Raw genomic sequence first — 11,440 nt, 5'->3', positions numbered from 1 at the left:
GACCTGCTCTACATGTTAAGTGTGATTAGATGCATAATGTTTGCTGTTGACGTTGTTTTCTGCTTTCTAGATCTTTACCTGTTTTGTACTAGTAAGTAAAAGAAGTCTGTAGAATTGTAGTTATTCTAATAATTAAGTAATAATAGTTCAAATAGATCCTACAGATGCAACAGCATCAACTAGTTAGACAACTTTGTAAAGCATTTTGTCCCAGAGGGATTTCAAAATGTAACTTATCACTACTTCAGCTGTACAGTTACCACATTTTGTTTGAATCATGTTTGACTAGTGTGTGTGTGTGTGTGTGTGTGTGTGTGTGTGTGTGTGTGTGTGTGTGTGTGTGTGTGTGTGTGTGTGTGTGTGTGTGTGTGTGTGTGTGTGTGTGTGTGTGTGTGTGTGTGTGTGTGTGTGTGTGTGTGTGTGTGTGTGTGTGTGTGTGTGTGTGTGTGTGTGTGTACCCAGCTGCATTCTCAGCTCTCTTTGCCAATTCTCTGGGGGCATTTGTTTGGAGTGAGCCCATCCACTTATTGACACTTGTCTCCCTTTGCCTCTTGCATGACAATTCAAGGCAATAAAACCACGAGTGGAGCACACACTGTTCAACAGTTACCATAAGAAAAACAAGAGCAAAGAAGATGAGTGTTTACCTTCCCAGGGCATGAAAAGAGGCAGGGAGAAAAGAGGAAAGCAAAAGAAAATAAAGAGAACAGGGCTCATCTCATAACTCAGACTCCCTACCACACGCAGTACAAAGATACAATGACGTAAAATAATCACCTACACAACATTTATGAGTCTGCTTCGCCCATGAAAATACTTTTTGATTAAAAAAAAGGGGGGGGGAAAGATCTACTGACACGTTAGAGGAAGGAAGGGCTCTACATTAAAAGAAAAAAAGTGATGGCACCTTTTCAAATAGTGGTCACATCTGTTTTAAGGATTTGTCCCAATGTCCAAAGACAAAGACACACAAAGAATCGCCAGTATGAGATGGGACCAGACACCAGGACATCCTGTTTAGTCAACAATGCCCCCCTCTCTTCAGTGCTGAAGTGATAATTCTCTTACAACAGCGCCGCTGTCACCACCTCACTTAACCAAGGTTCAGAGAGGAGCACAGGTCTCAGCACCGTGGGATCGCTGCTCAGGAAGTAAAGCTTTTCAACACCTCCAAGAGTGGAATATCCTTCTGTCAAATGTGCTTGGATTTCATTTGCTAAATATAAGACAGTTTCCTTCATCTTCTGGCAATAATCTGCAGGCAACATGTAAAATGCCACTTGGCATTTTTTTGTACCGAGAGTGACTCAAAGCAGAGAGCCAACGTGAAATTAAACAAGCAGATTATGTTCCAGAAACAACTTCATCATACACTCAACTATTCTGACAGACGGTATACTGACAATGATCAATAATACAACAACGGAATAAAACATTGTGGAAAGGTTTGGTAATTTCAGAGAAATATCTGTAACAAAAGTCAATTATGAGAAGACTGCGGCTAGATCTTAAAGAGAGCAGATTATAACTAAATAAGTGAAACGATGATATGCATGAACAGTAAGGTTGTAATCTGTACTTGTGTTTGATTTTTTAAGTGTGAACAATATAAATATTTTTACAAACCCTGGGAGCACTTGCCTAAATTAGACATTTTAATGTTTCTTTGTTGCAATGTACTGGGCTGTCACAGCAAGAGAAGGTTAAAATTCATGAAATTGAATTTTCTGCATTTGTTATTTGCTATAGTTTCCATTTCGTTTCCTCTAACATATGTAGACCTACTGCAGCCCCCATATACTGGGCTAAACACATTATGAACACCCAAGTGCATTGACATCTTAAAATTGAATAACTTTGTTCAGTGAGATAGTATGTGGCCTAAATAGTTGATTATCATAAAAGCCTATGGTTTGTATAAAACCTACCTCTTGTACGTTGCAGGAGAGTGCAGTTATTTGTAGATCATTGAAGCTCCAACAGTGCCAAAGACATCTCTTGAACACACTGTAAACGAAACAAAATGTGTTTTAAAAAACGTAAAACAAAGCAAGCTGCCGTAGGTGCTAGGTTACAATTTCAAATTGAATAGTAAGCCTCCTTAGTTTTAAAGTGCCACCTAATGATAACACAAACAGTCTGCGGAAAACTAAACATAAAATGCAGCTGTAATTAGGCCTAATGCAATTGTGTGTGGAAAATGTTTGGAAACTTGCTCGTTAGGATGAAACAACTGAAATAAACAACTACAAACAAATGAACATCTAGAGGAACTGTCTTAACACCATGCTAGCTTTCAAAGGCCTGCCAACTTACCAAGCAAGACCACAACACATATTATTTCATCATTCAGCGACTGACACGTTACCTAGTGTTCTTCGAAACTAACTTTAGGCCCCTATCAATGTGAAGCTAAATAACTACTGCAACAGATAGAACGCTCTCCTTTTAGGAAACAAAAGGCTTACCGTGTGTCAAACCCCCTTCAAAATAAAAGCACCACATGTGACTCCCATTAAAATACTTTATATAGGCCTGCCATTAAACCAAACTATTGGGTATACTGTATAATGGCATGTTTGGTCCAAACATACACACAGACGCTAACCTCGGTATGCGCTTGAACAACTCCTGACACATAATTTACTTGATTAGCTTAACCTCTACCTGAGATTACACAAGATGGATCTCTGGAGCCTCTTACCTTACAGTGTTAAAACAAAAACTGATGCCATGCCTCCTGCGATTAGCTAAAATGCCCAATGCAAAAGATTTAGGCCATACCAGAGCAGCCAATCCCAATCTATTGAAGGAACAAGTCCATTATTTGAACCACCATTGTGAATTACTCTCTACAGCTTTGAAATAGCTTTAGTTGAACCTCTTTTAAAGAAAAAAAAATGGAGCATTTTTGAGAAACTAGTTTTTATCCAGTTAGCATAGCTTTTTAAACTCAAACAGTAAAATAGAAATGCTTATGTCAGGTTTTAGGATACGCGTTAGAAGGCCGCTGCTACAAATAGCGAATTATATTAGAACAAACCTTATTTAACGACTCAGTTTTTAGAAATAAAAATGTTTTCAAAGCTTAGCCAGGACAAAACAAAGGCTCAAAGTGCAACTAGAATATCCATGTCCTGATTGCAAGAAATCTAGCCATGTGTGCTCCATCATGTAAACATCATTTTGTCATTTAGATAAACATTTCAAAAGTAAGTTTCTCTGAGCAACACAGAGAGATTAATTCACAACTTTCTGGTTAAATAATAAATTAGCTGCCTGTGACTTTTCATATTGATTTTTAAATTATTTTATTAGTTTATAAGGCCCTGCATGGCCTCACACCAGGCCACATTTTAGAGATGCTTTCAGTTTATAAACCAGGGCGACCCCTTGGATCCTTAAGTTCCTCTCTTAGCTGTTCCACATAGCACTGCAAAACTATTTGGGATATGCTGCATTCAGCCTTTACACTCCAAGAAGCTGGAACAGTCTGCTGGGGGAGAGGAGCCAGAAATAACTCTGACCAAAACTTCCCATTAGGATAAAACATTTTATTTCCAAAATTATTAAAAGACAAGAATATGGCAATGCACATACTCTCCACATATATAATGGTTTTAGAGTAACAAAAAGTTTAAATAGCTAATTTTAAAGTTCAAAGAAGTTGTGTATTTCAACATGGATTAATTAAAAAAACAAAAATGTATGAAATCTTTAAAATGTCAGTAAATTTTTGTAAAAGAGCTCACATTGCCCACCTGCAGTACCTTAAGAATCCACCAGCAGGCCATAGACCACACTGTGCATTCTCTATGTCTCTTCATGGACTTTATAAGCAAACAACAAGGGCTTATAGTAGCTATACAAATATATTTATATCTTGCAGTATACATCAAGGACAGAGATCAAATGTTTCTCATGCTGCTATGAAACCACACAATTGAAATGTGTGAAGATACATGATACACAAACAAGTTCTGAGTGACAAATATACATAAGAGATTGCACTAACACACACATACACACACACACACACACACACACACACACACACACACACACACACACACAAGGGGATGACGAGAATGAAATACCCTCAAACAGAAAAAAAACACTGGGGCTTCATAAAGGATATGTGAGTCAGATCTCTGTTCATGACGGTCTTAAGTGTCAAATTTGGGACATGTCTGAGCATGTGGTGAGACATAGGATGAGTCAGACAAACACACACACACGCACGCACGCACACACACTTTGAAGTCCTGAGTTAGGCTCATGCTTTAAACAATTGAATTGATTCTATAGCCACAACCAGTGACATTGTGGGTTGTTTATCTTTTGAGAATTTGATCTTTAATCTATTATTCGCACCACAGTTTCGAAGGCTAAGAAGTTACCTCAGATATAAAGACAGTAATAATAAAGCAACAGCTGTCAGAGCTGCAGGAGAAAAACAGGAAGAAATGCTCAACAGATAAACACATAAATAAAAGTGCCTTCATTTAGGGGGAGCTTCTTCAAGGCCACCAAGGAGTCTACAAAATGACCTCTAGCCCTGTCAAGAGGACCCTTAACTTTCTCCTGTGGAATCTGCACCAGTTGCAAAGACCATAAGCCTTATGCCTCATGCCTTGAAACAAGAGAAGCTGCTGAAAAGCCCAACCTGGTCTCAGAAGTACGCTCTGCAAACAAGCAGTGATGATCAGGGGGAGCCCACGCGGCACCAGGACCCTGTGATATTTGATCTTGTTTGACGTGTCTCAGTGCGTCTGCCCACCCTGCATCACCTCCTCCGTCTGCACACCCCCAGCAAGGGATAAGTGTTTCCTTACTATAAATACCAAGACAGGATGGAAGCCTGAAGTGAGCCAAATAAGAGTGAAAGTGGGAGGAGGAAGGAGATTTTTGCTTGAATGTAAAAAGTGAACACCTGTTAATAAGGTGTCATTGAGTCAGCCGTTCAGTGACACTGAAAGGGAAATAAATCTGCAGTGTTGCTGCTCATATGATTTGCCCTTTAAAAATAAGCCTCCTGCATGCATGTCTCTGTAGGATCCCACACTTGAGGCAAAGCTTTATTGCTTCTCGCTTCAGTTTCAACACCTTATGTTTATGGTGTCATCCTTATCCGCCTCACCCTATAACCCTCCCTGATTCTCAAGAAAACAGGTGCAAGAAGTGTCCAGTGCACACAAATACACACACTGACTGACAGAAACACTTTATGTGTGTGCCTGTTCCAGCCCTTCCTCTCCTTTATACCAGAACCTGTGGCCAAAGCATGCAGAACATGTCCTTCTGTCCCCGTAGCTGCAGCGTCATCAGATTAAAGAGCAAATATAGCCTGCCATCACAAACAGTGGAGCTCTCAAACAATTCAAGCCAAGCAGGGGGGCAGATTCAGAAATGCTTGTTGAGAACTGGAGGACTGTCAGAAGGTCAGGAAAAAAGCATTTTCTGCTGCTGAATATCCACGAGATCAATAATAATTATATATTAAGGATGTTTATTAAAAACTAACAAGATTTCTGTAAACAGGCAGTTTGCCCCAATAATTGGCACCACGGTGACTAAATCCATTAACACTTGATGTAGTTTTGAAACCAGATACATTTAGAAGTCCAATACCTGATGATCTGATGGATCCAAATGGCCTGTATAACAGCTCAGACAGATAGAGTGGAGCCATATAGACAATAATTAATTTTCTCAATCTGGACGAGACTGGAATTATGAATGAAGCTTTTTCCATATGTAATATGTTTTTTGTCCCTGTTAACATTCTTGAATGAGTTGTCTATAGTCAACTTTCTGACTTTTTAGGGGGTCATGCAGAGAGGGCATAGTCTTCTCTAATCTGTTATAAATGCTCAGACCAGTTTTTAAGTTGACTTGGAAAGCACCTCGGAAAATGTTTTTGGTTGGTAGAAACCCGTGGCTAGGTTTCATGTATAGTATCAGCAAGACATATACAATCATAAACATCCCCTGTTTTGGTGGAACAACTTTTTCTTTTATTTAAAAATCTTAACAACTCACTCTTTCATGCTACTTCTTTATATCACTCCCACTTTGATCAACCAGAGCTGGCATGGGAAAAACTCAGTGCATTAACTGTATTCAGTTTAAAAGCTATAGATTGACTGATGTTCTTATTGCAACTGTAACCAATAGAAAGAAGCCTCTTTTTATATTATTGGATTGTTATGGTCCTGCATTTAAAGATGCATCAGTCATTTAAGGCTAACTGTCTGTAGCAGAAAACGCATGAAATGCTGACTAAACAAGGCCTGGTGCAACAATAGCTGTTGTAAATTTGGAGGGAGATGTGATGGTAAAAGTTTGGCGGCAACGCGATGCGCGCGTTCCTCCATTCAGTCGCTAATGAGAATGATAATTTGTGGCTTCTCTGATGACCCCTACCCCCACTTCAATGGTGACTTCTCCCAGGGGACATGATGGTTCAGATCCCCAAGGGGCATCTTGCTATGTATAGGAATCCTTTTCACCACCAGATCGGGATTCCCGCCTGATTCGATTATTAAAAGGAACATAATCACGTTTTCTTAAATATGTAGCAATAAAAAAACAATGCAGAAGTGATTCATGCCCACACCTGGATCTTCAGCTACACACATCAGTTTAGGATATTTCAGCCTCAGTTCATGTTCTGTTATCTGAACACATAAGATTATGTGTAATTTATGTGCTAAATGGGACAGATTCTGCGTCTGCGCTTGTATGCAGCCAATCTATCCTCCTACCTGTATCTTAAATTTAATTTATTTTATACCTAAACTGTGATATAACACTGCTGTTTATATGCGGACTTTTCCTGGTGCAAACAGTATAAACTTCGGGTGTATTTATGTTCCTAATTTCCCAACTCATAACACCACAGAGCTTGCGCAGCTAAAACCTGATTCCCATAAATCCGACAAAATACTGCTATATAAAAATAGAACAGCCTCAGTCAACTTCTGTTGGGAGTGTTCTATCTTAGTCCCCCCCACGATTCCTTATGTTTACACCGGACCAGGCTCGCCTCTTGGGGGCCACGCGTGTGTGTGTTCGCCTCCTCACCTCCGCCTGCCAGCGGGGATTTACTGACTGGCGCGGTGCCCAACCTCAAGCAGACTAGTTCGCTCGGTTCTCACGACCTCAACTCCACAAAGGCATCGCTGAACTATTAACTCAGACACGAAGGCAGAACTAGAGACCACAGAAGCCACACACGCTGCCAACTGGTGTTTCAGTTCGTCTGCTCGCAGGAGGAAGCTGCTACAGCATCACTGGCAGCGAGGTTTCAGTGTGCCATTTACCCACGGTGTCATCTGCAGGGCACTGGCACGCTGCGGATGAAGACGAAAACGCAACTACACGATTTAACACGACAGAGCAACTGTTAGAGAAAGATGCGCACTAATAGATGTGAACGTTAACAAAAACAAGAAACGTTCCGTTGGCCAAGTTACAGTTAAAAAAGCGTTCTTTTCCATTTGGCACAGCTTTGCTTTGTATCTTTGTAAACATGCTGCAAATACGCCTACCTTATCGTGTTATTAAAGAAAATATAAACGTATATTGAGAGTCAGCACATCCCTAATACTGGGGAGTATACGAATTGTTTTGCACTTTAGGTATAGTTACGCTTATTTGTGCACGCGAAGTTTGCACAAGAATTCTTTCAATAAAACAGAACGTTCAGAATTGTTATTGTGTGTGTACTTCTGGTCTGTCAGGGCTTAACACTTCATAACCCACTTGTATTACAGTTTGTGAAAGCCATGCGCACCGACGGCGCGCCGCTGGACTGTTGTATTCAATGTTGAGGAGTTTTGACCAAACTGTAACTTAATCCAAAGCAAAGGGGCCCTCTGACGGCAAGTGTCTGACCCACGAATAACGCCACGGCTACCGACTAACACGAGTACGACCACAAGTGCCGGCCAGGCCACACTCACCGGGGAAAGATACTTTACGCACATTGATTAACAGAGACAGGGGAACACATCGACAGCAGTGAGCAATCCAAGAACACTTGACCACACATAGGCCCAAATTTTGCAATTATAAAAGTCAGATAATTCGCCCCTGAATGCATGAGAGCCATAGACTGGTTTATGGAGAACTTAATTTAATTTTAGATGCTGTAAAAGGCGGACATTCTCCGGGTTTCAATGATATCAAATAAAAAGTTGCGTCGTTTTTTTTTTTTTTTTTCAAGAAGGTGAAAGCCAACTGGGGGTCGAGCTGAACAATTGATACACAAAAGGAAGCGAGGATCCTTCCATATTCTTCTTTCACTGAGGCAATCTGTTAGTGACATTAACCCCTGAGCGCATTTCCCAGGCTCATGAATAGGGTTTAAGACTTCTCAAAGCTCCCGCTGCATACAGGATGAGACCCCTTTCAAACTTTTAATTACCTTTATAGCAATAGAAAAATACACCCCCATTGTCAGCTTGACCATTCTCCAGCAGGCCAGATGTAAAAGAGCTCCCGCCACACTGGTGACGATTTGGGAGTTTATATTTGAAACATAATCGATAGGTCGCATTGGCCAACGTTCGGCGTGCTTAATCACAAGATTTTACTCACCTATCATGTGACTTTTATGCATAAATGGTAGCTTTTACGCACGACCCCAGAAACTAAAACACCCCTAAACTCAAAGGGATATGACATGGTATGAAAACAGGCTTTGGACAGGAAACATAATTTTTAAGACGTATTTTATTAAAACAATGGGTTATCACCCAGCTTCAGTTTTACTTTTCAACACAAACAACAAAGAATATAAAACACAGCTTTGGTATAACAATCAGTAACAACTTTGTACAAAACTAAATCTTTTGATAAAAAGTACTTCATGACAAAAATCTTCTATAAATCTTCCATCTGCATGTACAGCATTTATCACCTACATCCAAATTTTGGAATCTGGTAACAAATAATAAAAAAAACAATGTGCCACTTTAGGCAACTCATGTTCCATAAAACGAAACAACAAGAACTACTGGGGGCATTAAGTGGTTGGAGTCACTGTCCCATAGCGGGAGAGTTCCAGGTTTAACCCCAAGACAGTTGTGTGTGCAGTCAGTTTAATGTGTAAACTGAAAAAGTAATGCAAACTGGATTCACACAAGTCTTTCATCCGAGGCTACCAGGGCCGCCACACAGGCTCGTTGCTCTCCGATCCAGTACTAACCCCCACTGGGCTAACTGCCTGAGATCCCCCGGAGAAGGACGTCATGCCGTGAACTGGAGATGCTGCAGTGGATGCAGAGCTACCGTGCACCGGGCTGGCATTCACAGCAACAGGCACTCCAGCGTTTGTGTAAAGGGGGATAACAGGGGCTGTGGCGGAGGCAAAGGCCGGGTTCGGAATCAAAAAAGCGAACTGTCCGTCTGTTGCGGGTACCAGCTGGAACCCACCAAACACCTTAGGTGATACGGCCTCTGCCGGGCTGAGTTTGGAGGCCATGGCGTGGCTGTTGATAGGCAGGGTGGAGGGAAGCTGCACGTGAAGGGGCTGAGCAAGGTGCGCCTGCTGGGACGCGGCCTGTTGTGGGTAGTTCATTGACATCATCTGGCCCATGCAGCTGGAAAGGTGATTAAGGAGTCTAGATCTCACTTCCGTGTTCACCCCTTCTGAGGTGGACAAAAAGCGGGTCACCTCGTTCATGCACTCGTTGAATCCAGCTCTGTATTTGCTCAGGACGGTGGCGTCTGCTGAGAGCGCTGCTGGAGGGAGAAAGAAGATGAATATTAGTGAGGAGTCTGTCTTCTTCAGTTGCCTCTTTATGACTTATCCAAGTTGTTTACACACTTCGGTGATTAAGCAAACTTACCGCTCATCTGAACGCGTTGCAAGTTCCTCAAGTGTTTCACTGTCATCTCCAGGATGTCTGCTTTCTCCAACTTTGAATGTCTAGAGCTCTGCAGCGAAAAAAAAAAAAGTTTAGTCCATGTGCAAAGCAAACCACTTTAAAACTGAATCAATATATGAAAATAAAACTTATTGGCACTAAAGTTGTTTAAACTTACATCTTTTTTGAGTGCGTCCAGGATGAGTGTCTTGAGCTGACCGAGACTTTCGTTTATTCTCGCTCTTCGTCGTTTTTCCATGATGGGTTTGGATGACTGCAAAAAAGAAAAAGAAAAACAAGTCTGCATAAGTATCTTGTTCATCAATCTTACAAATCATTTAGCAACTTGCATGTCATGTTACACCATTGTAACAACGTGCTTCTTCATAAACACACTATTCAATCTTCTAAAGCACAAAACGTTTGCTTGTGGAAATTAAATGCTTACTTTTCTATGCTCGCTGGCATTTTTCGGTTTGTCCGGTGTGTGTGATCCGTTTGCAGGCGCACCGGCAATAGGAGATGCCGTCTGCTTTTCCATTGTGTCGGCAGGCATTTTCGACCAAAAGGTTAATAAAAAGATACAGAAATAAATCCTCTTGTGGAACGACGGGAATAAAGGTAGTGAAAATCTGAAGGCGTTAAATCTGTGCCGCTGCACAACATGTATCAAATGCAGTCCCGCAGATCAATGTGCGTTCAGTCGCTTGTTATCGCTGAGCTGTCATCTGAGTACAGTGAGCGTGCGTTGCGGCGCGCGGTCCGACTCTCCACTTCTGCTGCTGACACACGCCGCGGCGGTACTTATAGACGGTTCGCGTGCTCCCAGTTCGTGTGAAACCTTCTCTGCATTCTTTCCCACACTCGCCTCAGCCAATAGCAGAGAGGACTCACCCATTGGGCGCGGGGCAGACTGCTGATTGGACAACACCCCCGCGGGCCGTCAGTCACGCGCTGCTCAATCAGCCCTGCAGGGACAAACAACAAAGCGGAGCGAGCAGCGGCGGTCGGGGCTGGACTGTGAAGTGATAAGGGAGGGGAATGCGCTGAATGTTTGCTTCCAACTTTGCTCCGTGCTCGTCAAAAATGTTAGACGTCTTGGTGTGTGTGTGTGGAAGAATGTCGAGTCTGTATTGACAAAAGGCTTTTACAGTAAAGCCAGAAGCAAACTTTTGACAGTATGTCGTTGAGAAGAAGTGCGATAAAAAGTTGTGTGATTTAAGTGAAGAATTAGGCCAACATTTCTTCACTGCAAATTTATTCATGTCTGTGTCAAAATATAATAATTAGTTGTTAATTACGATTGTTTGTATGTATCCATAACCGGAATTAAATAGGCTTTTTATGTTTGTATTCTCCCAAAATGTAAAAGGACATGTATCCGTGCCTGCTTAAACCAAACAACAAAAGCCTTTAAATCAAGCATTAATGTTTCAAAGCTTCACACATAAGTAAACACACTTTCATCCATGTTTCAGACTCCTCTTGCGCCTCCAAGGAGCAGACATCTGTAATGGCACGCGAGGCGGTTTGTAGTAGCACGCACCAAGCCAATGGCATGCGGC

General features: G+C 41.6%; 1 protein-coding gene across 2 annotated transcripts; it reads right to left on the bottom strand.

The window, feature by feature from the left end:
* Nucleotides 1–8,721: 8,721 nt before the first annotated feature.
* On the bottom strand, nucleotides 8,722–10,811 carry her9 (hairy-related 9). 2 transcript variants are annotated; one of them, XM_079360233.1, is made up of 4 exons: nucleotides 10,324–10,811; nucleotides 10,054–10,149; nucleotides 9,858–9,945; nucleotides 8,722–9,747 (listed from the first exon to the last, which is right to left on the bottom strand). In XM_079360233.1, exons 1-4 carry the CDS (start codon nucleotides 10,429–10,431, stop codon nucleotides 9,167–9,169), a joined length of 873 nt encoding a protein of 290 aa, XP_079216359.1. In that variant the 5' UTR covers nucleotides 10,432–10,811; the 3' UTR covers nucleotides 8,722–9,166. The 2 variants fall into 2 exon arrangements, with proteins under 2 accessions (XP_079216359.1, XP_079216358.1); XM_079360232.1 differs by having other exon boundaries at nucleotides 8,722–9,750; nucleotides 10,324–10,808.
* Between the last annotated feature and the right edge of the window lie 629 nt (nucleotides 10,812–11,440).

This window comes from Symphodus melops, assembly GCF_947650265.1.
Source record: "Symphodus melops genome assembly, chromosome: 13".
In the NCBI taxonomy this organism is placed as follows: domain Eukaryota; kingdom Metazoa; phylum Chordata; class Actinopteri; order Labriformes; family Labridae; genus Symphodus; species Symphodus melops.
This window is presented reverse-complemented; position numbering and strand designations above follow the sequence as displayed.

What these genes read in the sequence shown, in the direction of transcription:
- her9 (XM_079360232.1), bottom strand. Translation starts at nt 10,431, where the DNA reads ATGCCTGCCGACACAATGGAAAAGCAGACGGCATCTCCTATTGCCGGT. An exon ending in ATGCCAGCGAGCATAGAAAA is followed by an intron (nt 10,150 to 10,323) that starts GTAAGCATTTAA and finishes TCTTTTTTGCAG; the next exon opens with TCATCCAAACCCATCATGGA. An exon ending in GCAACGCGTTCAGATGAGCG is followed by an intron (nt 9,751 to 9,857) that starts GTAAGTTTGCTT and finishes TTCTCCCTCCAG; the next exon opens with CAGCGCTCTCAGCAGACGCC.